Genomic DNA, 26,609 nt, shown 5'->3' with positions numbered 1-26,609 from the left:
TTCTTTATTTAAGACCCCATTTATATTTGCCTCCTGCCTTTTTTCTATGTCAGAGGGCTATGCTGTTTGCATTTTTTCCCATTCCTGAAACTGCCATATAAGGAAATTGATAATTTTGCTTTATATGTTTTTTTCTTACATTTACAAGATGTCTCAATCTGATTCTGTCTCAGAAATCACTGATGGAACCTTGCGGCCTGATAACAGTTCTACCAAAGCTAAGTGCATTTGTTGTAAACTTGTGGGGGTTATACCTCCAGCTGTGGTTTGTAATAGTTGTCATGATAAACTTTTACATGCAGAGAATGTATCCATCAGTAGTAGTTCATTACCTGTTGCTGTTCCCTCAACATCTAATGCACAAGATATACCTAAGAATTTATTGCTGATTCTATTCAGAAGGCATTGTCTGCCGTTCTGCCTACTAATAAACGTAAAAGGTTTTTAACATTTTTTCTGAGTCTTATCTAAGGAAAGCTTATTTATATTCAGGTCATCTTCTTAGGCCTGGAATTTCTTTGGCTGATGTTGCAGCTGCTTCAACTTTTTGGTTGGAAACTTTAGCGCAACAAGTATCTGATCATGATTTGTCTAGCATTGTTAAGTTGATTCAACATGCTAATAATTTCATTTGTGATGCCATTTTTGATATCAAAATTGATGTTAAATATATGTCTCTAGCTATTTTAGCTAGAAGAGCTTTGTGGCTCAAATCTTGGAATGCTGATATGACTTCTAAGTCCAGATTGCTATCTCTTTCTTTCCAAGGTAATAAATTATTTGGTTCTCAGTTGGATTCAATAATTTCAACTGTCACTGGGGGAAGGGAGTTTTTTTGCCTCAGGATAAAAGACCTAAGGGTAAATCTAAAGCTTCTAACCGTTATCGTTCCTTTTGACAAAAATAAGGAACAGAAACCTAATCCTTCCCCTAAGGAATCTGCTTCCAATTGGAAGCCTTCTTCAAATTGGAATAAATCCAAGCCATTTAAGAGATCAAAACCAGCTCCCAAGTCCGCATGAAGGTGCGGCCCTCATTTCAGCTCAGCTGGTAGGGGGCAGATTAAGATTTTTCAAAGATGTTTGGATCAATTCGGTCCAAAACCATTGGATTCAGAGTATTGTCTCTCAGGGGTACAGAATAGATTCAGAGTAAGACCGCCTGTGAGAAGATTTTTTCTCTCACGCATTCCGGCAAACCCAGTAAAGGCTCAGGCTTTCCTGAAGTGTGTTTCAGACCTGGAGTTATCAGGGGTAATCATGCCAGTTCCGTTTCAGGAACAGGGTCTGGGGTTTAATTCAAATCTATTCATTGTCCCAAAGAAAGAAAATTCATTCAGACCAGTTTTGGATCTAAAGATTTTGAATCGATATGTAAGAGTACCAACTTTCAAAATGGTGACTATAAGGACTATTCTGCCTTTTGTTCAGCAAGGGCATTATATCTCCACAATAGACTTACAGGACGCATATCTTCATATTCTGATTCATCCAGATCACTATCGGTTCCTGAGATTCTCTTTTCTAGACAAGCATTACCAATTTGTTGCTCTTCCTTTTGGCCTAGCAACAGCTCCAAGAATCTTTTCAAAGGTTCTAGGTGCCCTACTCTCTGTAATCAGAGAGCGGGGTATTGCGGTATTTCCTTATTTGGACGATATCTTGGTACTCGCTCAGTCCTTACGTTCTGCAGAATCTCACACAAATCAACTAGTGTTGTTTCTTCGAAGACATGGTTGGAGGATCAATTTACCAAAAAGTTTTTTGATTCCTCAGACAAAGGTAACCTTTTTAGGTTTCCAGATAGATTCAGTGTCCATGACTTTGTCTCTAACAGACAAGAGACGTTTGAAATTGGTTGCAGCCTGTCAGAACCTTCAGTCTCAGTCATTCCCTTCAATATCACAACTGTGGCATATGTCAATCATCAGGGTGGGACTCAGTCCTCAAGCTATGAAAGAAGTATCTTGGATACTTGTTTGGGGCGGAATCCTGTCTAATTTCTGCGGTTCATATCCCAGGTATAGACAATTGGGAAGTGGTTTACCTCAGTCGTCAGACTTTACATCCGGGAGAATGGTCTCTCCACCCAGATGTGTTTTCTCAAATTGTTCAGATGTGGAGGTTTCCAGAAATAGATCTGATGGCATCTCATCTAAACAAAAAACTTCCCTGGTACCTGTCCAGGTCCAGGGATCCTCAGGTGGAAGCAGTGGATGCATTGACACTTCCTTGGTGTTATCAACCTGCTTATATTTTCCCGCCTCTAGTTCTTCTTCCATGAGTGATCTCTAAAATCATCATGGAGCAATCGTTTGTGCTGCTGGTGGCCCCAGCATGGCCTCAGGTTTTGGTATGCGGATCTTGTTCGGATGTCCAGTTGCCAACCTTGGCCACTTCCATTAAGGCCAGACCTATCTCAAGGTCCGTTTTTCCATCAGGATCTCAAATCATTAAATTTGATGGTATGGAAATTGAACGCTTAGTGCTTAGTCATAGAGGTTTCTCTGACTCGGTGATTAATACTATGTTACAGGCTCGTAAATCTGTTTCTAGAAAGATTTATTATCCAGTTTGGAAGACGTACATTTCATGGTGTTCTTCTCATAAATTCTCTTGGCATTCTTTTAGAATTCCTAGAATTCTACAGTTTCTTCAGGATGGTTTGGATAAAGGTTTGTCTGCAAGTTCCTTGAAAGGACAAATCTCTGCTCTTTCTGTTTTATTTCATAGAAAGATTGCTAAACTTCCTGATATTCATTGTTTTGTGCAGGCTTTGGTTCGTATCAAGCCTGTCATTAAATCAATCTCTCCTCCTTGGAGTCTTAATTTGGTTTTGAAGGCTTTACAGGCTCCTCCGTTTGAGCCTATGCATTCTTTAGACATTAAACTACTTTCTTGGAAAATGTTGTTTCTTTTGGCCATCTCTTCTGCTAGAAGAGTTTCTGAATTATCTGCTCTCTTGTGAATCACCTTTTCTGATTTTTCATCAGGATAAGGGAGTTTTGCGGACTTCATTTAAATTTCTACTTAAGGTTGTAAATTCTAACAACATTAGTAGAGAAATTGTTGTCCCTTCCTTGTGTCCTAATCCTAAGAATTCTTTGGAAAGATCTTTACATTCTTTGGATGTGGTGAGAGCTTTGAAATATTATGTCGAAGCTACTAAAGATTTCAGGAAGACTTCTAGTCTATTTGTTATCTTTTCTGGTTCCAGGAAAGGTTAGAAAGCTTCTGCTGTTTCCTTGGCTTCGTGTTTAAAACGTTGGATTCATCAAGCCTGGAGTCGGGTAAAGCCCCGCCTCAGAGAATTACAGTTCATTCTACTAGATCAGTTTGCACTTCCTGGGCTTTTAAGAATGAAGCTTCAGTTGATCAGATTTGCAAAGCTGCTACTTTGTCTTCTTTGCATACATTTACTAAATTCTACCATTTTGATTTATTTGCTTCTTCGGAAGCAGTTTTTGGTAGAAAAGTTCTTCAGGCAGCGGTTTCAGTTTGATTTTTCTGCTGTTGATTTAAGTTTTTTCCTCACATTTATGAGAATTAACTTATATTTTGGGTTGTGGATTATTTCTTTCAACGGAAAATGGCTGTTTTTATTTTTATCCCTCCCTCTCTAGTGAATCTTGCGTGGAGTTCCACATCTTGGGTATTGCTATCCCATACGTCACTAGCTCATGGACTCTTGCCAATTACATGAAAGAAAACATAATTTATGTAAGAACTTACCTGATAAATTCATTTCTTTCATATTGGCAAGAGTCCATGAGGCCCACCCCCTTTTTTATGGTGGTTATGATTTTTTTGTATAAAGCACAATTTCAAAATTCCTTTGTTGATGCTTTTTACTCCTTTCTTATCACCCCACTTCTTGGCTATTCGTTAAACTGAATTGTGGGTGTGGTGAGGGGTGTATTTATAGGCATTTTGATGTTTGGGAAACTTTGCCCCTCCTGGTAGGATTGTTTATCCCAATACGTCACTAGCTCATGGATTCTTGCCAATATGAAAGAAATTAATTTATCAGGTAAGTTCTTACATAAATTATGTTTTTTCTACCACATGTCAAGATAATTAGACTGATTTTTTTTTTTTCCTTTTTCTGCAGGGTTTGTCAGGTCTTAGTATCCAACTAATCTTAGTTCATTCTAAGGTTTCCTCCTGTGGGCAGATTTCTTCTTCTAGAGTATCTGCATTCCAGGTTTGATGAGAAGCATTCCTTGAACTGGGTTCAAGATCTTCATCTCTGGGAGTGATTGTTCCAGTCTGGGAACGAGATCTAGGTATTTAAGTTCCCATTCTCTAAGTATCCATTCTCCTTTGGTTCAAGAAGGGCATGTTCATATTGAACATAGACCTTGAAGAATGTGTATTTCTCCAACATAGGTGTGTCCGGTCCACGGCGTCATCCTTACTTGTGGGATATTCTCTTCCCCAACAGGAAATGGCAAAGAGCCCAGCAAAGCTGGTCACATGATCCCTCCTAGGCTCCGCCTACCCCAGTCATTCTCTTTGCCGTTGTACAGGCAACATCTCCACGGAGATGGCTTAGAGTTTTTTAGTGTTTAACTGTAGTTTTTATTATTCAATCAAGAGTTTGTTATTTTAAAATAGTGCTGGTATGTACTATTTACTCTGAAACAGAAAAGAGATGAAGATTTCTGTTTGTAAGAGGAAAATGATTTTAGCAACCGTTACTAAAATCCATGGCTGTTCCACACAGGACTGTTGAGAGGAATTAACTTCAGTTGGGGGAACAGTGAGCAGTCTTTTGCTGCTTGAGGTATGACACATTCTAACAAGACGATGTAATGCTGGAAGCTGTCATTTTCCCTATGGGATCCGGTAAGCCATTTTTATTCAGACAGTAAATAAGGGCTTCACAAGGGCTTATTAAGACTGTAGACATTTTCTGGGCTAAATCGATTCATATATTACACATATTTAGCCTTGAGGAATCATTTAATCTGGGTATTTTTGTAAAATAATATCGGCAGGCACTATTTTAGACACCTTATTCTTTAGGGGCTTTCCCTAATCATAGGCAGAGCCTCATTTTCGCGCCGGTATTGCGCACTTGTTTTTGTGAGGCATGACATGCAGTCGCATGTGTGAGGAGCTCTGATACATAGAAAAGACTTTCTGAAGGCGTCATTTGGTATCGTATTCCCCTTTGGGCTTGGTTGGGTCTCAGCAAAGCAGATACCAGGGACTGTAAAGGGGTTAAAGTTAAAAACGGCTCCGGTTCCGTTATTTTAAGGGTTAAAGCTTCCAAATTTGGTGTGCAATACTTTTAAGGCTTTAAGACACTGTGGTGAAATTTTGGTGAATTTTGAACAATTCCTTCATACTTTTTCGCAATTGCAGTAATAAAGTGGGTTCAGTTTAAAATTTAAAGTGACAGTAACGGTTTTATTTTAAAACGTTTTTTGTACTTTGTTATCAAGTTTATGCCTGTTTAACATGTCTGAACTACCAGATAGACTGTGTTCTGAATGTGGGGAAGCCAAGGTTCCTTCTCATTTAAATAAATGTGATTTATGTGACACTGAAAATGATGCCCAAGATGATTCCTCAAGTGAGGGGAGTAAGCATGGTACTGCATCATTCCCTCCTTCGTCTACACGAGTCTTGCCCACTCAGGAGGCCCCTAGTACATCTAGCGCGCCAATACTCCTTACTATGCAACAATTAACGGCTGTAATGGATAATTCTATCAAAAACATTTTAGCCAAAATGCCCACTTATCAGCGTAAGCAGCGCGACTGCTCTGTTTTAGATACTGAAGAGCATGAGGACGCTGATGATAATGGTTCTGAAATGCCCCTACACCAGTCTGAGGGGGCCAGGGAGGTTTTGTCTGAGGGAGAAATTTCAGATTCAGGGAAAATTTCTCAACAAGCTGAACCCGATGTGATTACATTTAAATTTAAGTTGGAACATCTCCGCGCTCTGCTTAAGGAGGTATTATCCACTCTGGATGATTGTGAGAATTTGATCATCCCAGAGAAACTATGTAAAATGGACAAGTTCCTAGAGGTCCCGGGGCTCCCAGAAGCTTTTCCTATACCCAAGCGGGTGGCGGACATTGTAAATAAAGAATGGGAAAGGCCCGGTATACCTTTCGTCCCTCCCCCCATATTTAAAAAATTGTTTCCTATGGTCGACCCCAGAAAGGACTTATGGCAGACAGTCCCCAAGGTCGAGGGAGCGGTTTCTACTTTAAACAAACGCACCACTATACCCATAGAAGATAGTTGTGCTTTCAAAGATCCTATGGATAAAAAATTAGAAGGTTTGCTTAAAAAGATGTTTGTTCAGCAAGGTTACCTTCTACAACCAATTTCATGCATTGTCCCTGTCACTACAGCCGCGTGTTTCTGGTTCGATGAGCTAGTAAAGGCGATCGATAGTGATTCTCCTCCTTATGAGGAGATTATGGACAGAATCCGTGCTCTCAAATTGGCTAATTCTTTCACCCTAGACGCCACTTTGCAATTGGCTAGGTTAGCGGCGAAGAATTCTGGGTTTGCTATTGTGGCGCGCAGAGCGCTTTGGTTGAAATCTTGGTCAGCTGATGCGTCTTCCAAGAACAAACTCCTTAACATTCCTTTCAAGGGGAAAACGCTGTTTGGCCCTGACTTGAAAGAGATTATCTCTGATATCACTGGGGGTAAGGGCCACGCCCTTCCTCAGGATAGGTCTTTCAAGGCCAAAAATAAACCTAATTTTCGTCCCTTTCGTAGAAACGGACCAGCCCCAAGTGCTACGTCCTCTAAGCAAGAGGGTAATACTTCTCAAGCCAAGCCAGCCTGGAGACCAATGCAAGGCTGGAACAAGGGAAAGCAGGCCAAGAAACCTGCCACTGCTACCAAGACAGCATGAAATGTTGGCCCCCGATCCGGGACCGGATCTGGTGGGGGGCAGACTCTCTCTCTTCGCTCAGGCTTGGGCAAGAGATGTTCTGGATCCTTGGGCACTAGAAATAGTCTCCCAAGGTTATCTTCTGGAATTCAAGGGGCTTCCCCCAAGGGGGAGGTTCCACAGGTCTCAATTGTCTTCAGACCACATAAAAAGACAGGCATTCTTACATTGTGTAGAAGACCTGTTAAAAATGAGAGTGATTCATCCTGTTCCATTAGGAGAACAAGGGATGGGGTTCTACTCCAATCTGTTCATAGTTCCCAAAAAAGAGGGAACGTTCAGACCAATCTTAGATCTCAAGATCTTAAACAAGTTTCTCAAGGTTCCATCGTTCAAAATGGAAACCATTCGAACAATTCTTCCTTCCATCCAGGAAGGTCAATTCATGACCACGGTGGATTTAAAGGATGCGTATCTACATATTCCTATCCACAAGGAACATCATCGGTTCCTAAGGTTCGCATTCCTGGACAAGCATTACCAGTTCGTGGCGCTTCCTTTCGGATTAGCCACTGCTCCAAGGATTTTCACAAAGGTACTAGGGTCCCTTCTAGCGGTGCTAAGACCAAGGGGCATTGCAGTAGTACCTTACTTGGATGACATTCTGATTCAAGCGTCGTCCCTTCCTCAAGCAAAGGCTCACACGGACATAGTCCTGGCCTTTCTCAGATCTCACGGATGGAAAGTGAACGTGGAAAAGAGTTCTCTATCTCCGTCGACAAGGGTTCCCTTCTTGGGAACAATAATCGACTCCTTAGAAATGAGGATTTTTCTGACAGAGGCCAGAAAAACAAAACTTCTAAACTCTTGTCGGACACTTCATTCCGTTCCTCTTCCTTCCATAGCGCAGTGCATGGAAGTAATAGGTTTGATGGTAGCGGCAATGGACATAGTTCCTTTTGCGCGCATTCATCTAAGACCATTACAACTGTGCATGCTCAGTCAGTGGAATGGGGACTATACAGACTTGTCTCCGAAGATACAAGTAAATCAGAGGACCAGAGACTCACTCCGTTGGTGGCTGTCCCTGGACAACCTGTCACAAGGGATGACCTTCCGCAGACCAGAGTGGGTCATTGTCACGACCGACGCCAGTCTGATGGGCTGGGGCGCGGTCTGGGGATCCCTGAAAGCTCAGGGTCTTTGGTCTCGGGAAGAATCTCTTCTACCGATAAATATTCTGGAACTGAGAGCGATATTCAATGCTCTCAAGGCTTGGCCTCAGCTAGCAAAGGCCAAGTTCATACGGTTTCAATCAGACAACATGACGACTGTTGCGTACATCAACCATCAGGGGGGAACAAGGAGTTCCCTGGCGATGGAAGAAGTGACCAAAATCATTCAATGGGCGGAGACTCACTCCTGCCACCTGTCTGCAATCCACATCCCAGGAGTGGAAAATTGGGAAGCGGATTTTCTGAGTCGTCAGACATTACATCCGGGGGAGTGGGAACTCCATCCGGAAATCTTTGCCCAAATTACTCAACTGTGGGGCATTCCAGACATGGATCTGATGGCCTCTCGTCAGAACTTCAAGGTTCCTTGCTACGGGTCCAGATCCAGGGATCCCAAGGCGACTCTAGTAGATGCACTAGTAGCACCTTGGACCTTCAAACTAGCTTATGTATTCCCGCCGTTTCCTCTCATCCCCAAGCTGGTAGCCAGGATCCATCAGGAGAGGGCGTCGGTGATCTTGATAGCTCCTGCGTGGCCACGCAGGACTTGGTATGCAGATCTGGTGAATATGTCATCGGCTCCACCATGGAAGCTACCTTTGAGACGAGACCTTCTTGTTCAAGGTCCGTTCGAACATCCGAATCTGGTCTCACTCCAGCTGACTGCTTGGAGATTGAACGCTTGATCTTATCAAAACGAGGGTTCTCAGATTCTGTTATTGATACTCTTGTTCAGGCCAGAAAGCCTGTAACTAGAAAAATTTACCACAAAATATGGAAAAAATATATCTGTTGGTGTGAATCTAAAGGATTCCCTTGGGACAAGGTAAAGATTCCTAAGATTCTATCCTTTCTTCAAGAAGGATTGGAGAAAGGATTATCTGCAAGTTCCTTGAAGGGACAGATTTCTGCCTTGTCTGTGTTACTACACAAAAAGCTGGCAGCTGTGCCAGATGTTCAAGCCTTTGTTCAGGCTCTGGTTAGAATTAAGCCTGTTTACAAACCTTTGACTCCCCCTTGGAGTCTCAACTTAGTTCTTTCAGTTCTTCAGGGGGTTCCGTTTGAACCCTTACATTCCGTTGATATTAAGTTATTATCTTGGAAAGTTTTGTTTTTGGTTGCAATTTCTTCTGCCAGAAGAGTTTCAGAATTATCTGCTCTGCAGTGTTCTCCTCCTTATCTGGTGTTCCATGCAGATAAGGTGGTTTTACGTACTAAACCTGGTTTTCTTCCAAAAGTTGTTTCTAACAAAAACATTAACCAGGAGATAGTCGTGCCTTCTTTGTGTCCGAAACCAGTTTCGAAGAAGGAACGTTTGTTGCACAATTTGGATGTTTTTCGCGCTCTAAAATTCTATTTAGATGCTACAAAGGATTTTAGACAAACATCTTCCTTGTTTGTTGTTTATTCTGGTAAAAGGAGAGGTCAAAAAGCAACTTCTACCTCTCTCTCTTTTTGGATTAAAAGCATCATCAGATTGGCTTACGAGACTGCCGGACGGCAGCCTCCTGAAAGAATCACAGCTCATTCCACTAGGGCTGTGGCTTCCACATGGGCCTTCAAGAACGAGGCTTCTGTTGATCAGATATGTAGGGCAGCGACTTGGTCTTCACTGCACACTTTTACCAAATTTTACAAGTTTGATACTTTTGCTTCTTCTGAGGCTATTTTTGGGAGAAAGGTTTTGCAAGCCGTGGTGCCTTCCATTTAGGTGACCTGATTTGCTCCCTCCCTTCATCCGTGTCCTAAAGCTTTGGTATTGGTTCCCACAAGTAAGGATGACGCCGTGGACCGGACACACCTATGTTGGAGAAAACAGAATTTATGTTTACCTGATAAATTACTTTCTCCAACGGTGTGTCCGGTCCACGGCCCGCCCTGGTTTTTTAATCAGGTCTGATAATTTATTTTCTTTAACTACAGTCACCACGGTATCATATGGTTTCTCCTATGCAAATATTCCTCCTTAACGTCGGTCGAATGACTGGGGTAGGCGGAGCCTAGGAGGGATCATGTGACCAGCTTTGCTGGGCTCTTTGCCATTTCCTGTTGGGGAAGAGAATATCCCACAAGTAAGGATGACGCCGTGGACCGGACACACCGTTGGAGAAAGTAATTTATCAGGTAAACATAAATTCTGTTTTTTTGTTCCCATCATTGGGATCTTCTCAAGTTTGAGTTTCGTCATCCTAGAAGGACTTGTAGGTCTCGGAATATTGCAAGGGGGATTCTGGATCATATATGATCAGGTGTCATCCTTCCTTTGAGCAAACTCTCTTCCAAGAGACCTTGTCTAGTCTTCTTTCTCAGGGTTGGGATATGATTCTGGGTGATTTATTTGGGGACCCTCATAGATTCTCTGTCTAGAACAAGACCTCTAACAGGGACCAGATAATCAAGGAGTTTTTCCTTTCTTCTTCCTGCAGTCTTCTGTCCGGCCATCAGCAAGCTCTGGTGGTCCGGTAGGTAGCTTAGTCGTTTTGTAACCAGATGGTTGGGAGGGAATTGGTCTGATGGTTGCCATGGACATCATTCCCTTTACTATTTACTCTAAAATGGAGAATTTTCAGATCTGTCTTAGTGGATAGATCTAGATCAGTAGATAAGAGACTCCCTCCAGTACTGGATTTTCAGGAGTACCTGTCTCAGGGCATGTGCTTCTGGAGACATTCCTGGGTAATGTGGCAACGGGCGCCTACCTTCTGGACTGGTTACCAGTCTGGTACTTGCTTGAGGCACAGGGATTATTAATCTCGGAAGTGTCTGCGTTCCTCTTTTACAGTTGAGGGCGTGTTACATTGCTCTGATGGCCTGGCCAAAGTCGTCATTAAATTTGCAATTTCACCTCTATGGCTTACATCATCTACCAGGGTGGAACTCTGAGTTCCTTAGCCTCGTAGGAAGTGATTTGATTTGTTCAGTGGCGGTAGCTCACAATTGCTGTCTGTTTTCCTCTCTTTAGGGGGTGAACAATTGGACTTCTGAACAGACATACAATTACCTCGGGGAGTGGGCTCTCCGTCCGGAGGTGATTTCAAGGTAAACCCTAGAATGGCAAGTGATCCACAGACCGCCATGATAAATGTTCTGGCGGTTTTTTTCTTGGGAATCAGTCTTGCATACCTATTTCCTCAGTTTTTCTCTTCTTTCACGAGTCATTATTTGTATCAAACAGGAGAGAGAGTCAGTGATTCTAATAGCCCCTGCGTGGTCTCGCAGGATCTGGTATGCAGACCTAGTGGAATAGTCTCCTCTCCCTCCTTGGAGACTGCCTCTGAGGAAGGATCTTCTGAATCAGGGTCCCTTCCTTCTTTCTATTTTCGTTTCTCTAAAGCTGACTGCTTGGAGATTGATCGATTAGTTGGTCTAAGCGTGCATGCCAGTTACTAGAAAGTTTTACCATAAGATATGGCGTAAATATCTTCTTGTGTGAATCCAAGGGTTACTCTTGGAGTAGGGTCAGGATTCCTGGGAATTTGTCTTTTCCCCAGGAATGGCCTGGAGAAGGGGTTTTCGGTCAGTACCCTCAGGGGTCAGATCTCTGCTTTATCCATTCTGCTGCACAAGCGTCTGGCGGACGTGCTGGATGTCCAATCCTTTTGTCAGGCCCTTGTCCGAATCAGGCCTGTGTTTAAATCAGTTGCTCCAACTTGGAGTCTTAACCTTGTTCTTAAAGTTTTGCAACAGGCTCCATTTGAGCCTATGCATTCCTTAGATATTAAGATGTTATCTTGGAAGGTTTATGTTTCTTGTTGCCATTTCTTCTGCTAGGAGAGTCTCTAAACTCTCGGCGTTGCAGTATGATTCCCCTTATCTTATAATGTGATAAGGTTGTTCTGCGTACTAAGTTAGGTTTCCTTCCTAAAGTAAGCAAATAAATACATTTATCAGGTAAGCATACATTTTGTTTTTTGATGCAGAGTAGAGATTACCTTCCTGATCCCTCCCGAACAGCTCTCTGACAGCTGCCAGTACCAGTTTGCATGTTTTTATTATTATTTTCTTTTCTGTAGTATAGTGGTGCCCCACCTCCCCCTCCCTGTAATCATTAATGGGCCCCCTCCTTACAATTCCCTTTTTTTCCATAGTGTAGCATCCTGTCCCTCCCTCTACCTTTAATAAAAATTCTGTAGCGTTGTGCTCCTCCCAATTCCTTAGTGTGCCTACAACCTTCACTGTTTTTGTTGTTCCTAAGGAATTGAAATAACCATGTGTTCCCTTTGTTCCTTCTGCAAAATTCAAAATTGTTTACAATACCTTCTTCAAGGATCTCATTGACAGAAAATTGTAAGGTTTTTACAGAATGTCCTTCCAATTGGCAGGTTTTATGTATAAACTAGTGATCAGCATAGCTTGTGTAGCAGTAGCTACAACTGTCTGGTGTGACAACATTTCTAAACTAGTTTCTAATGGAACATCCATGGAAGAGATTCGGTATCACTTGATGTGATTTAGGATCACAAACAGCTTTATTTGTGAGACACAGCAATTTAAATTATATGCATTCATGCTGAGAGTGCTGCTATTGCTGTTCCAGCAAGATGATGTACTAATTAAACAAACTTGTTTCCTTTTTGGGATCCATCATTGATGTGTTGCTGTCTATCTTTAACAGAGCAACGCAGATTCAAACTACAGAGAGCCTGCTCTCCAACTCTTCATGCTTCCTATTGTTGCTCAGTGCATGGAAGTGGTAGGTCTAATGGTAGCTGCCTCAGATGCAGTACCCTTTGCCAGACTATATCTGCAGCTTGCAATGCTCTAATATTAGATTGGAGACTGAGGATCTGTCTCAAAGATTCTCCTTAGCTTCCAAGATCAGACAGTTTTTAATCTGTTGGCATTCTCCTCATTCCCTAATCCATGGTGCATTCTTTACTAACTGCATTTAATGGTCCTTTAATCTGGGTGTCTCTCAGCATTATTTGTACAGTGTTAGTCAGGTATACCACTAGATAGCTGTCTTGTCTGGTCCAGGCACAATTACGCATCCTGTTATTTTACCTAGGATGTAAGAAAGCAGCTGGTGCTTAGACTTCCAGAGGGTAAATAGTCCCTAGAAGTAAAAATATTATCTGCTTGTTACAAGATATTTATATTGGCAAATGATCTCCAATTTCTATCTTTGAGTCACACACAAATCACAATTTCCAGATCTATTAAAGGGACATTCCAGTCAAAATTTAAATGCACAAAGATTAATTACATCTTTGAATAGAATTTTTTTTGCAATATACATGTATTGTCAAAAATGCTTATATTAAAAGTTATCACTGTTTTAGTACAACCCAAACACTTACTTTTAAAAAACTGCGCTTACTTACTGATTCAATAGTAGGCTTATAAATGCACTAAAAGATACAGTATATCTCACACCAATATAAACTAATATTTGTTATCTTCAGTGCTTTTATATGTTTTCAAATCTGTGATTTTCTTCCTTCAGTGATTTCTGCCAATACATTCATTGTACATCACTAGTTCATATAATTCGTAGCCTTGAGATTTACTAAAGATTAACAATTAAAATGCTATTTGCCTAAGTTAAACATGTTACACATATATAATCAATATAATTTAACAATAATCTCTTTTACATATACTGATTTTATCTTACCTTAATGTCTCAGGGAGTATGGTAGAAGACTAGTGTTCACTAGTTATTTCTTTTTCTTTAAATCAGGATCTCCCCAGCTTCCTTATGAGTGTGGTGCAGCTTCACAGTTCACTGAACTTTGCAGAGCGTTTCAGAATCGATAGTACTATAAAACAAAAAGAAGAGAGAGCGCAGCCACAACTCAAGGTAAAAGTATTTAATTCCACTTTGCGCATATGAACATACTGCACTTACAGGAATACAAAAATTACTAGCGTCTCTTAAAATCTCACACAGTCCCCGGTCCTCCGGTCTCGGTCAGCTTTAGCTGTTAACTTGCTCGTTTCAATTTCCGGCGTGCGAACTTGGTAGAAAAGTTTGAACGAATCCCTGCACCGTGTAAAGGAACAACTACCAAGTTCGCACGCCGGAAATTGAAACGAGCAAGTTAACAGCTAAAGCTGACTGAGACCGGAGGACCGGGGACTGTGTGAGATTTTAAGAGACGCTAGTAATTTTTGTATTCCTGTAAGTGCAGTATGTTCATATGCGCAAAGTGGAATTAAATACTTTTACCTTGAGTTGTGGCTGCGCTCTCTCTTCTTTTTGTTTTATATCACTGTTTTAGTGTTTGCATTTTTCTCTGCACGTGCATGTGAAACTTAACTAGATATTCTCAGTGTGCCAGCATTTTAAATACTGCAGTTGCTTAAAGCACCAGTGGGGCTTGTATCATGTCAACAATTAACAAATTGAGTCATTACCAGATATTACAAGCACTTTAGGCTCTCTGAACAAGTGCTGTGTTTAAAATGCTGGTGCACAGTGCATACTTAAATACACTTTTGACACGGCTATAGTTTTTATTAGATGCATTTTTGCAAATTCATGTATATTACAAAATCCATGTGGGTTTCAATTTGGTTTGCAATGTCCCTTTAAGGTAACCCCCCCCCCCCCCCCCCAAAAAACAAACAAAAAAAAAACCCTCTTATATGAAAGAGCAGGAAATGCAAATTTAATTGTTATGCATGAAGACAATGTGTGAATACATTTTGAAACTAGCAAGAAGACCATGTTTGTGCACAGCTTGACAACCTCAGCCCAAGACCCATTGGTGTGTGACACCAAGGTGCCTTTTAAATGGACATGAAACCCTTTCTTGATTCAGAAAGGCCATGCAATTTTAAACAACTTTCTAATTGACTTCTATTATCTAATATGCTTCATTCTCTTAATATCCTTTGCTGAAAAGCATATATAGTCTCAGTGGCTGCACATAGATGCCTTGTGTGATTGGCTCACCCATGTGCTTTGATATTTCTTCAACAAAGGATATCTAAAGAATGAAGCAAATCAAATAATATAAGTAAAGTTGTTTAAAATTGTATTCTCTATCTAAACTCACAAAAAATATTTCATGATTCAATGTCCCTTTTAACTTTTTGGGCTGGCTTGATTTCGAGCAAATTAGTTAAGCTTTTCTTTAAACTTTACTGCTTTTCCATCTGTAATGATGTTGCTGATATGAACGAACATGGAGATAATTTCTCTTGTAAGGTGTATCCAGTCCACGGATTCATCCTTGTGGGATATTCTCCTTCCTAACAGGAAGTGGCAAAGAGAGCACACAGCAGAGCTGTCCATATAGCTCCCCCTCTAGCTCCACCCCCCAGTCATTCTCTTTGCCGGCTCTAAGCAATAGGGTCCCTCTCGGAAGGGTAAAGTGAATGTGGTGTTAGATTTGTAGTTTTTGTTCTACAAGCAAAAGTTTATTTTAAATGGTACCGGTGTGTACTGTTTACTCTCCAGCAGAAAAGAGATGAAGATTTCTGCAGAGAGGAAGATGATTTTAGCATGTCGTAACTAAAATCCACTGCTGTTCCCACACAGGACTGAGGAGTACAAGAAAACTTCAGTTGGGGGGAACGGTTTGCAGGTTAGGCTGCAATAAGGTATGTTCAGTCATTTATTTCTAGACATGACTGTGATAATGCTAGAAAAGGACTGATAAGATCAACATGAGGGAAGGGTAAGCTTTATTCAGAGACTAAGTATGGAATTACAAGCTTACATAACAGGGCTAATTTATGCTGGTTGACACTATTTTATGGCAAACGGTTTTTACTAAGAAATATCGTTTTTTGAGACCCTTTGGGTTTCTTACAGGGGTTGTTACCCACATGGCTAATATTATAACTCTTAGGAGTGTTTTCTTAGGCCTCACAGCACCGGAGTAAGGTGGGAGGGGCCTAATTTCGCGCCTCAGATGCGCAGTTAGATTGACTAGATCTTCAGGCTGTGTTCACATGGAGGCTCCTGCTACAGTTTGAGGACCCATAAGAAGTTTTTTCCCCATAAATCTGACTCCTAAGGGAAGGTAGGGCCACAGCAGAGCTATTGATCCGGTTTGGGCATTAAGGGTTTAATCATTTTTCTTGCTAGTTGTGCAATCTTACCAATGCTTTAGGTACATACTGTGAAAATTTCAAAAAATTTTGTGCATTTTTCACTGTTGGAAAATTGTGTGCATTTTTTATCTCTTAAAGGCGCAGTAACGTTTTTTTGCAAAGTGTGTTTTTGCTTGATTAAAGTGATTTCTAAGCCTGTTTGTCTTACTACTAGTCTGTTAAACATGTCCGACACCAAGGAAATTCCTTGTTCAATGTGTTTAGAAGCCATGGTGGAACCCCCTCTCAAAATGTGTCCCACTTGTATTGATATGTCTATACACTTTAAAGACCATATTGTTGCACTTAAAAATGTGGCCCAAGATGATTCTCAGACAGAAGGTAATGAGGTTAGCCCGTTGACCTCTCCCCAAGTGTCACAACCAGTTACGCCCGCTCAAGCGACGCCTAGCACCTCTAGCGCGTCTAACTCTTTTACCTTACAAGACTTGGCGGCAGTTATGGATAATACCCTCTCAGTATTTTTATCTAAGCTGCCCGTGTTACCTGCAAAGCATGATAGCTCTGTTTTAAGAACAGATTATGAGCATTCTGACGCTTTAGTAGCCGTATCCGATATACACTCACAACGCTCTGAAATGGGGGCGAGGGATGTGCTTTCTGAGGGAGAAATTTCCGATTCGGGAAAGGTTGCTCCTCAGACAGACTCTGATACGTTGGCTTTTAAATTTAAACTAGAACACCTCCGCTTATTGCTCAGGGAGGTATTAGTTACTCTGGATGACTGTGACCCTTTGGTGGTTCCAGAGAAATTGTGTAAAATGGACAAGTACCTAGAAGTTCCTGTTTACACTGATGTGTTCCCGGTCCCTAAGAGGATTGCGGATATAGTAACTAGGGAGTGGGATAGACCAGGTATTCCGTTTGTCCCCCCTCCTGTTTTTAAGAAAATGTTCCCCATATCTGACACCACGCGGGACTCGTGGCAGACGGTCTCTAAGGTGGAGGGGGCTGTTTCTTCACTTGCTAAACGCACAACCATACCAATTGAGGACAGTTGTGCTTTTAAAGACCCTATGGATAAAAAATTAGAGGGTTTACTTAAGAAAATTTTTGTTCATCAAGGTTTTCTTCTCCAACCTATAGTGTGCATTGTTCCTGTAACTACTGCAGCTGCTTTCTGGTTCGAGGCGCTGGAAGATGCGCTCCAGACGGAGACCTCATATGAGGACATTATGGACAGAATTAAGGCTCTTAAGCTGGCTAATTCTTTTATCACAGATGCCGCTTTCCAACTAGCTAAGTTAGCGGCGCTATGGCTAAAGTCCTGGTCGGCCGATGTGTCGTCAAAATCCAAACTACTGAACATCCCTTTCAAAGGAAAAACCCTTTTCGGGCCTGAATTGAAAGAGATTATCTCAGAAATCACTGGGGGAAAAGGCCATGCTCTCCCTCAGGACAAGTCCTTTAAGACAAAGAACAAACAAAATAATTTTCGTTCCTTTCGAAATTTCAGGAGCGGTCTCGCTTCATCCTCCCCTGCTGCAAAGCAAGAGGGTAACACTTCACAACCCAGGGCAGCCTGGAAACCTTACCAGGGCTGGAACAAGGGTAAACAGGCCAAGAAGCCTGCAGCTGCCTCCAAGACAGCATGAAGGGGTAGCCCCCGATCCGGGACCGGATCTAGTGGGGGGCAGACTCTCTTCACTCAGGCCTGGGCAAGAGACATACACGATCCTTGGGCCTTAGAGATTGTATCCCAGGGATATCTTCTAGAATTCAAGGACTCCCCTCCAAGGGGAAGGTTCCACATTTCTCGTCTGTCTACAGACCAGACAAAGAGGCGTTCTTACGCTGCGTAGAAGACCTACATACAATGGGAGTGATCCACCCAGTTCCAATTGTGGAACAAGGGCTGGGTTTTTACTCAAACCTGTTTGTGGTTCCCAAAAAAGAAGGAACTTTCAGACCAATCCTGGATCTCAAAATTCTAAACAAATTCCTCAGAGTCCCATCATTCAAGATGGAGACCATTCAGACAATATTACCAATGAATCCAGGAGGGTCAATTTATGACTACCGTGGATCTAAAGGATGCGTATCTGCACATTCCTATCCACAAAGATCATCACCAGTTCCTCAGGTTCGCCTTTCTGGACAAGCATTAACAGTTTGTGGCTCTTCCTTTCGTGTTGGCCACTGCTCCCAGAATTTTCACAAAGGTGCTAGGGTCCCTTCTGGCGGTTCTAAGACCGCGGGGCATAGCAGTGGCGCCTTACCTAGACGACATCTTAATTCAGGCGTCGACTTTCCAAAGAGCCAAGTCTCACACAGAAATTGTATTAGCCTTTCTAAGGTCTCACGGGTGGAAGGTGAACATCAAAAAGAGTTCTCTCTCCCCCCTCACAAGAGTTCCATTCCTAGGAACTCTAATAGACTCGGAAGAAATGAAAATATTTCTGACGGAGGTCAGAAAGTTAAAACTCTTAACTACTTGCCGAGCTCTTCATTCCATTCCTCGGCTGCCTGTAGCTCAGTGCATGGAGACAATCGGACTAATGGTAGCGGCAATGGACATAGTCCCTTTTGCACGGATACACCTCAGACCACTGCAACTATGCATGCTCAAACAGTGGAATGGGGATTATGCAGATTTGTCTCCTCAAATACAGTTGGACCAGGGGACCAGAGATTCTCTTCTCTGGTGGTTGTCTCAGGATCACCTGTCTCAGGGAATGTGTTTCTGCAGACCAGAGTGGATCATTGTAACGACCGATGCCATTCTGTTGGGCTGGGGTGCTGTCTGGGACTCCTTGAAAGCTCAGGGCTTATGGTCTCGGGAAGAAGCTCTTCTCCCGATAAACATTCTGGAACTGAGGACGATTTTCAACGCTCTTCAGGCATGGCCTCAGCTAGCTGCGACCAAATTCATCAGTTTTCAGTCGGACAACATCACGACTGTAGCTTACATCAACCATCAAGGGGGAACAAGGAGTCTCCTAGCAATGATGGAAGTAACCAAAATAATCAGGTGGGTGGAGGTTCACTCTTGCCACCTCTCAGCAATTCACATCACAGGAGTAGATAACTGGGAAGCGGATTTTTTAAGTCGTCAGACTTTTCATCCGGGGGAGTGGGAACTCCACCCGGAAGTATTTGCCCAGCTGACTCCGCTATGGGGCACTCCAGAATTGGATCTGATGGCGTCCCGTCAGAATGCTAAACTTCCTCTTTATGGGTTCAGGTCCCGGGATCCCCAGGCGGTGTTGATAGATGCTCTAGCAGCGCCTTGGTCCTTCAATCTGGCCTATGTGTTTCCACCGTTTTCTCTCCTTCCTCGTCTGGTTGCCAGAATCAAGCAGGAGAGGGCGTCTGTGATTCTAATAGCACCTGCGTGGCTACGCAGGACTTGGTATGCAGACCTAGTGGACATGTCATCCGTTCCACCATGGACTCTGCCAATGAGGCAGGACCTTCTACTTCAAGGTCCTTTCAAACATCCAAATCTAATTTCTCTGCGTCTGACTGCTTGGAGATTGAACTCCTAATTCTATCTAAGCGTGGTTTCTCTGAGTCGGTTATCGAAACCCTGATTCAGGCTAGAAAGCCTGTCACAAGGAAAATCTTTGTTGGTACGAATCCACGGGTTACTCATGGAGTAAGATTAGGATTCCCAGGATATTGTCCTTTCTCCAAGAAGGATTGGAGAAAGGATTATCAGCTAGTTCCTTAAAAGGACAGATATCTGCTTTGTCTATTCTTTTACAAAACGTCTGGCAGAGGTACCAGACGTTCAAGCGTTTAGTCAGGCTTTAGTCAGAATCAAGCCTGTTTATAGACCTGTGACTCCGCCATGGAGTCTGAATTTAGTTCTTTCAGTTCTGCAAGGGGTTCCGTTTGAACCTTTACATTCCATAGATATTAAACTTTTATCTTGGAAAGTTTTGTTTTTGGTAGCTATCTCTTCTGCTTGAAGAGTTTCAGAGTTATCTGCTTAAGTGTGACTCACCTTACTTGGTGTTCCATGCAGATAAGGTAGTTTTGCGTACCAAACCCGGTTTTCTTCCTAAGGTTGTGTCTAATAAGAATATTAATCAGGAAATTGTTGTTCCTTCTCTGTGTCCTAATCCTTCTTCGAAGAAGGAAAGTCTGTTACACAATCTTAATGTGGTTCGTGCTTTAAAGTTCTATTTACAAGCAACTAAGGATTTCAGACAAACAACTTCATTGTTTGTCATCTATTCTGGTAAGAGGAGAGGTCAGAAGGCGACTGCTACCTCTTTCCTTTTGCCTGAAAAGCATCATCCGTCTGGCCTATGAGACTGCTGGCCAGCAGCCTCCTGAAACAATTACTGCTCATTCTACCAGAGCAGTGGCTTCCACATGGGCTTTTAAAAATGAGGCTTCTGTTGAACAGATTTGTAAGGCAGCGACTTGGTCTTCGCTGCATACTTTTTCCAAATTTTACAAATTCGATACTTTTGCTTCTTCGGAGGCTATTTTTGGGAGAAAGGTTTTACAAGCAGTGGTGCCTTCCGTTTAAGGTACCTGTCTTGTTCCCTCCCTTCATCCGTGTCCTAAAGCTTTGGTATTGGCATCCCACTAGTAAAGGATGAATCCGTGGACTGGATACACCTTACAAGAGAAAACAGAATTTATGCTTACCTGATAAATTACTTTCTCTTGTGGTGTATCCAGTCCACGGCCCGCCCTGGCTATTAGTCAGGTAGATTTTTAGTCTAAACTACATTCACCACTGCACCCTATGGTTTCTCCTTTTTCTTCCTAACCTCCGGTCGAATGACTGGGGGGTGGAGCTAGAGGGGGAGCTATATGGACAGCTCTGCTGTGTGCTCTCTTTGCCACTTCCTGTTAGGAAGGAGAATATCCCACAAGTAAAGGGTGAATCCGTGGACTGGATACACCACAAGAGAAAGTAATTTATCAGGTAAGCATAAATTCTGTTTTTTAAAAATTTACATTAAACGATTACCTTGCATTCAGATTGATTGCACATGTACCATATTCTTTCCCATTATGCATCGGTCATTTCCTCATGTTTTTCCTCCCTCGTTGCATAAGTTTTAGCCAGCACTTTTAAAGCATGGCTAAGGATTAAAGTTACAGTGCCTTATTTCCATGAAAGACTTTGAGTTTTACTTCTACTAGAAGGAATTAAATTAACATTATTTAATATGGTACCACATATCCTGGCATAATACATTTTAATAAAATTGGCAGGAATATATTAGGCAATTACATTCACCCCAATGTGTAAAAAATTGTATGTTACAATGTAGTTAGTCAGAAGCTGTATAAGCCAAGCTGTAGTGCTTTATACACATTTAAACTCTAATGCAGAGTTATCATCTCTTATTATGGTTAATAATAATGAGGTTACAAAGTATAAATGGACTGTAATTTTTGTTAAATGTATTGAGAATAGACCCTTTCCATCAAAACTCTTGTTTAACAAAAGATATAAAACTAAGTCAGTTATTCTTTTATCGTGTATTAAATACTCTGACAAATCTTAATTGGATAGTGATGTGTAAATTAAATAATCCCTAGAAAGAGCAGTGAAGAGCAATTTGTTTTCCTCCAATGGCCTTATTTGTTTCACTCCCAAGACAAAATTCATTTAAAAATAGATCACAGTGGTGCTCTTAAAATAGTCTAACACTTATATTTGATCTTATGTTCCACACCTAACAATAAAAACTGCACCTTTCTTTGGCAGGTGGAACAAGTCAGCCAGCTTTCAGCTCTGGTTGAGGCCCAGCTAGAGTATCATAGACAGGCTATGCATATCCTGGAAGAACTGTCCGACAAACTGAAGGATCGCGTGCGTGAAACCTCCTCCCGACCCAAGAGAGAATTCAAACCCAAACCACGGGAAACCTATGACTATGGAGAAAGTGAACAGTCCAATGGAGGCTTTTCTTGCAACCCACCCTCAAACAAACCACCAGGTAACCAGTGCAAATGTATCCCTGGTTGTCCAGTATAAGGCCAGGGAGCCACAGTGCAGCTGCTAACTGGTGTTTTGTAATGTGGCCCTGCACTTTTCTTTGTTGCATCTCTTTACCTGGATCATTAGAGTAATCCCATTTTTATATATACATACATACATACACACACAACACACAAAGTCCAGCACTCACAAGCTCTCAGCTAAGTTTTAAAAGCAAAAATGGAAAGGTTAGTTACCACATCTGGCCAAATGGGACCAGCCCAGGTACCACGTCAAGGTCCGTTCCAATACCTGGGAACCTAAAACAGCCACGCAATGCGAGGGGGATATATATATATATATATATTTATTTTTTAAGACACGATGAGTCCACGGATCATCTTAATTACTAATGGGATATTCACCTCCTGGTCAGCAGGAGGAGGCAAAAAGCACCACAGCAGAGCTGTTAAATAGCTCCTCCCTTCCCTCCCTATACTCAGTACGTTTTGTTTCCACAGGCCAATGTGAGGGGGAGGACCTCGCAAGCCGGGTGAGCTGCCTTACTGCCGGGCAGACTTCTAAGGTAAGTGCTTACTTTTATTTTCTGGGGTAAAAAGATGACATTACCCTTAGCAAGGGTTAAGTCATAGGGCAGTTTCTGCAGGCACTGGGGACGTGGAGAAGTGGCTCTTAGGTTTATGTTTGGTGCAACAGGATGGCAACTCCCAACGGCTTTATTTTAATTTAGCAGCCGATCGGGAGGTTTATTTTTGCTGTGCAGCTAGCCTGACTATGTATTGACAATCTCCTTCTCCCAACGGCTTATTTGGTATTCTAGCTGACCGGGAGGTTTAACTTTGTTGCGCAGCTAGCCCTGTTATCTTTGCTGACACTTTCATAGACAATTTTCTAGCCAACCGAGAGGTTTTCTACTGAATATACAATGTGCGCCTTGTGGTTCATGCTCCCGACGGCTCTATTTAGAAGTTGCCGCCGGGAGGTTTACTTTGTTACGCCCACGATGGGCGGAGACAGACTATGCGACATTGCACGCTTGTTTCACACACAGCCCTAAGCCCGATGTAATGGCCAGTGACGGTGGGTCTCCTGTACTGCGTTTTGTCACGCAGCAGAGAGGCTTCACATTACATGTTAAAAGGGTATTATGAAGTCTGGATGCCTACTATTTGTACTTTCTACTCGTTGGTAGACACGCCTCAGCAAATTTACGGTGGCACTCTGAGCTAAGGTTTGGGTTTTTTTCCCTTATGGGCTGAGAATTATTTTTCCCTAAAAAAAATTAATTTTGCCATTTAAAGTCACAGTAACATCAAAATTTACACATTTGTGATCAGCTGTCCAAAAGACCCCTTTATATGTTAATAAAGTTACTTTTAATATTTAAAGACTAACAGCTATATTTGGAGTTTGGCGGTAGATGGGTTGTTAACGCTACGCGGGCTTTTTTCTGGCCGCACCATAAAATTAACTCTGGTATCGAGAGTCCAAAAAAAGGCTGCGTTAGGCTCCAAAAAAGGAGCGTAGAGCATTTTTACCGCAAATGCAACTCTCGATACCAGAGTTGCTTACGGACGCGGCCAGCCTCAAAAACGTGCTCGTGCACGATTCCCCCATAGGAAACAATGGGGCTGTTTGAGCTGAAAAAAAAACCTAACACCTGCAAAAAAGCCGCGTTCAGCTCCTAACGCAGCCCCATTGTTTCCTATGGGGAAACACTTCCTACGTCTGCACCTAACACCCTAACATGTACCCCGAGTCTAAACACCCCTAACCTTACACTTATTAACCTCTAATCTGTTGCCCCCGCTATCGCTGACCCCTGCATATTTTTTTTAACCCCTAATCTGCCGCTCCGTAAACCGCCGCAACCTACGTTATCCCTATGTACCCCTAATCTGCTGCCCTAACATCGCCGACCCCTATATTATATTTATTAACCCCTAATCTGCCCCCCTCAACGTCGCCGACACCTGCCTACACTTATTAACCCCTAATCTGCCGAGCGGACCGCACCGCTACTATAATAAAGTTATTAACCCCTAATCCGCCTCACTAACCCTATCATAAATAGTATTAACCCCTAATCTGCCCTCCCTAACATCGCCGACACCTAACTTCAATTATTAACCCCTAATCTGACGACCGGAGCTCACCGCTATTCTAATAAATGGATTAACCCCTAAAGCTAAGTCTAACCCTAACACTAACACCCCCCTAACTTAAATATAATTTACATCTAACGAAATAAATTGACTCTTATTAAATAACTTATTCCTATTTAAAGCTAAATACTTACCTGTAAAATAAACCCTAATATAGCTACAATATAAATTATAATTACATTGTAGCTATTTTAGGATTAATATTTATTTTACAGGCAACTTTGTAATTATTTTAACCAGGTACAATAGCTATTAAATAGTTAAGAACTATTTAATAGTTACCTAGTTAAAATAATAACAAATTTACCTGTAAAATAAATCCTAACCTAAGTTACAATTAAACCTAACACTACCCTATCAATAAATTAATTAAATAAACTACCTACAATTAACCTAACACTACACTATCAATAAATAAATTAAATACAATTGCTACAAATAACTACAATTACATAAACTAACTAAAGTACAAAAAATAAAAAAGAACTAAGTTACAAAAAATAAAAAAATATTTACAAACATAAGAAAATTATTACAACAATTTTAAACTAATTACACCTACTCTAAGCCCCCTAATAAAATAACAAAGACCCCCAAAATAATAAATGCCCTACCCTATTCTAAATTAAAAAAGTTAAAAGCTCTTTGACCTTACCAGCCCTGAACAGGGCCCTTTGCGGGGCATGCCCCAAGAATTTCAGCTCTTTTGCCTGTAAAAAAAACACATACAATACCCCCCCAACATTACAACCCACCACCCACATACCCCTAATCTAACCCAAACCCCCCTTAAATAAACCTAACACTAAGCCCCTGAAGATCTTCCTACCTTGTCTTCACCATCCAGGTATCACCGATCCGTCCTGGCTCCAACATCTTCATCCAACCCAAGCGGGGGTTGGCGATCCATCATCCGGTGGCTGAAGAGGTCCAGAAGAGGCTCCAAAGTCTTCCTCCTATCCGGCAAGAAGAGGACATCCGGACCGGCAAACATCTTCTCCAAGCGGCATCTTCGATCTTCTTCCATCCGGTGCGGAGCGGGTCCATCTTGAAGCAGGCGATGCGGATCCATCCTCTTCTTCCGTTGTCTCCCGACGAATGACGGTTCCTTTAAGGGACGTCATCCAAGATGGCGTCCCTTGAATTCCGATTGGCTGATAGGATTCTATCAGCCAATCGGAATTAAGGTAGGAATATTCTGATTGGCTGATGGAATCAGCCAATCAGAATCAAGTTCAATCCGATTGGCTGATCCAATCAGCCAATCAGATTGAGCTCGCATTATATTGGCTGTTCCGATCAGCCAATAGAATGCGAGCTCAATCTGATTGGCTGATTGGATCAGCCAATCGGATTGAACTTGATTCTGATTGGCTGATTCCATCAGCCAATCAGAATATTCCTACCTTAATTCCGATTGGCTGATAGAATCCTATCAGCCAATCGGAATTCAAGGGACGCCATCTTGGATGACGTCCCTTAAAGGAACCGTCATTCGTCGGGAGACAACGGAAGAAGAGGATGGATCCGCGTCGCCTGCTTCAAGATGGACCCGCTCCGCACCGGATGGAAGAAGATCGAAGATGCCGCTTGGAGAAGATGTTTGCCGGTCCGGATGTCCTCTTCTTGCCGGATAGGAGGAAGACTTTGGAGCCTCTTCTGGACCTCTTCAGCCACCGGATGATGGATCGCCAACCCCCGCTTGGGTTGGATGAAGATGTTGGAGCCAGGACGGATCGGTGATACCTGGATGGTGAAGACAAGGTAGGAAGATCTTCAGGGGCTTAGTGTTAGGTTTATTTAAGGGGGGTTTGGGTTAGATTAGGGGTATGTGGGTGGTGGGTTGTAATGTTGGGGGGGGGTATTGTATGTGTTTTTTTACAGGCAAAAGAGCTGAAATTCTTGGGGCATGCCCCGCAAAGGACCCTGTTCAGGGCTGGTAAGGTCAAAGAGCTTTTAACTTTTTTAATTTAGAATAGGGTAGGGCATTTATTATTTTGGGGGTCTTTGTTATTTTATTAGGGGGCTTAGAGTAGGTGTAATTAGTTTAAAATTGTTGTAATAATTTTCTTATGTTTGTAAATATTTTTTTATTTTTTGTAACTTAGTTCTTTTTTATTTTTTGTACTTTAGTTAGTTTATGTAATTGTAGTTATTTGTAGCAATTGTACTTGATTTATTTATTGATAGTGTAGTGTTAGGTTAATTGTAGGTAATTGTAGGTAGTTTATTTAATTAATTTATTGATAGGGTAGTGTTAGGTTTAATTGTAACTTAGGTTAGGATTTATTTTACAGGTAAATTTGTTATTATTTGAACTAGGTAACTATTAAATAGTTCTTAACTATTTAATAGCTATTGT

The 26,609-nt window shown here is 41.9% G+C and overlaps 1 protein-coding gene across 1 annotated transcript in view; it reads left to right on the top strand.

Annotated features, from left to right (window-relative positions):
• The window catches only part of SH3GL1 (SH3 domain containing GRB2 like 1, endophilin A2), a 264,934-nt gene that overhangs the window by 159,216 nt on the left and 79,109 nt on the right, over nucleotides 1–26,609 (top strand). Inside the window, exon 7 of the mRNA XM_053703148.1 lies at nucleotides 21,849–22,080. Coding sequence (XP_053559123.1) covers nucleotides 21,849–22,080 — 232 coding nt within the window. The remainder of the gene's footprint in view (nucleotides 1–21,848; nucleotides 22,081–26,609) is intronic.

This window comes from Bombina bombina, chromosome 2 (assembly GCF_027579735.1).
Source record: "Bombina bombina isolate aBomBom1 chromosome 2, aBomBom1.pri, whole genome shotgun sequence".
Lineage (NCBI taxonomy): Eukaryota > Metazoa > Chordata > Amphibia > Anura > Bombinatoridae > Bombina > Bombina bombina.
The sequence above is the reverse complement of the archived record's forward strand: the minus strand, read 5'-3'. Positions and strand labels throughout refer to the sequence as shown.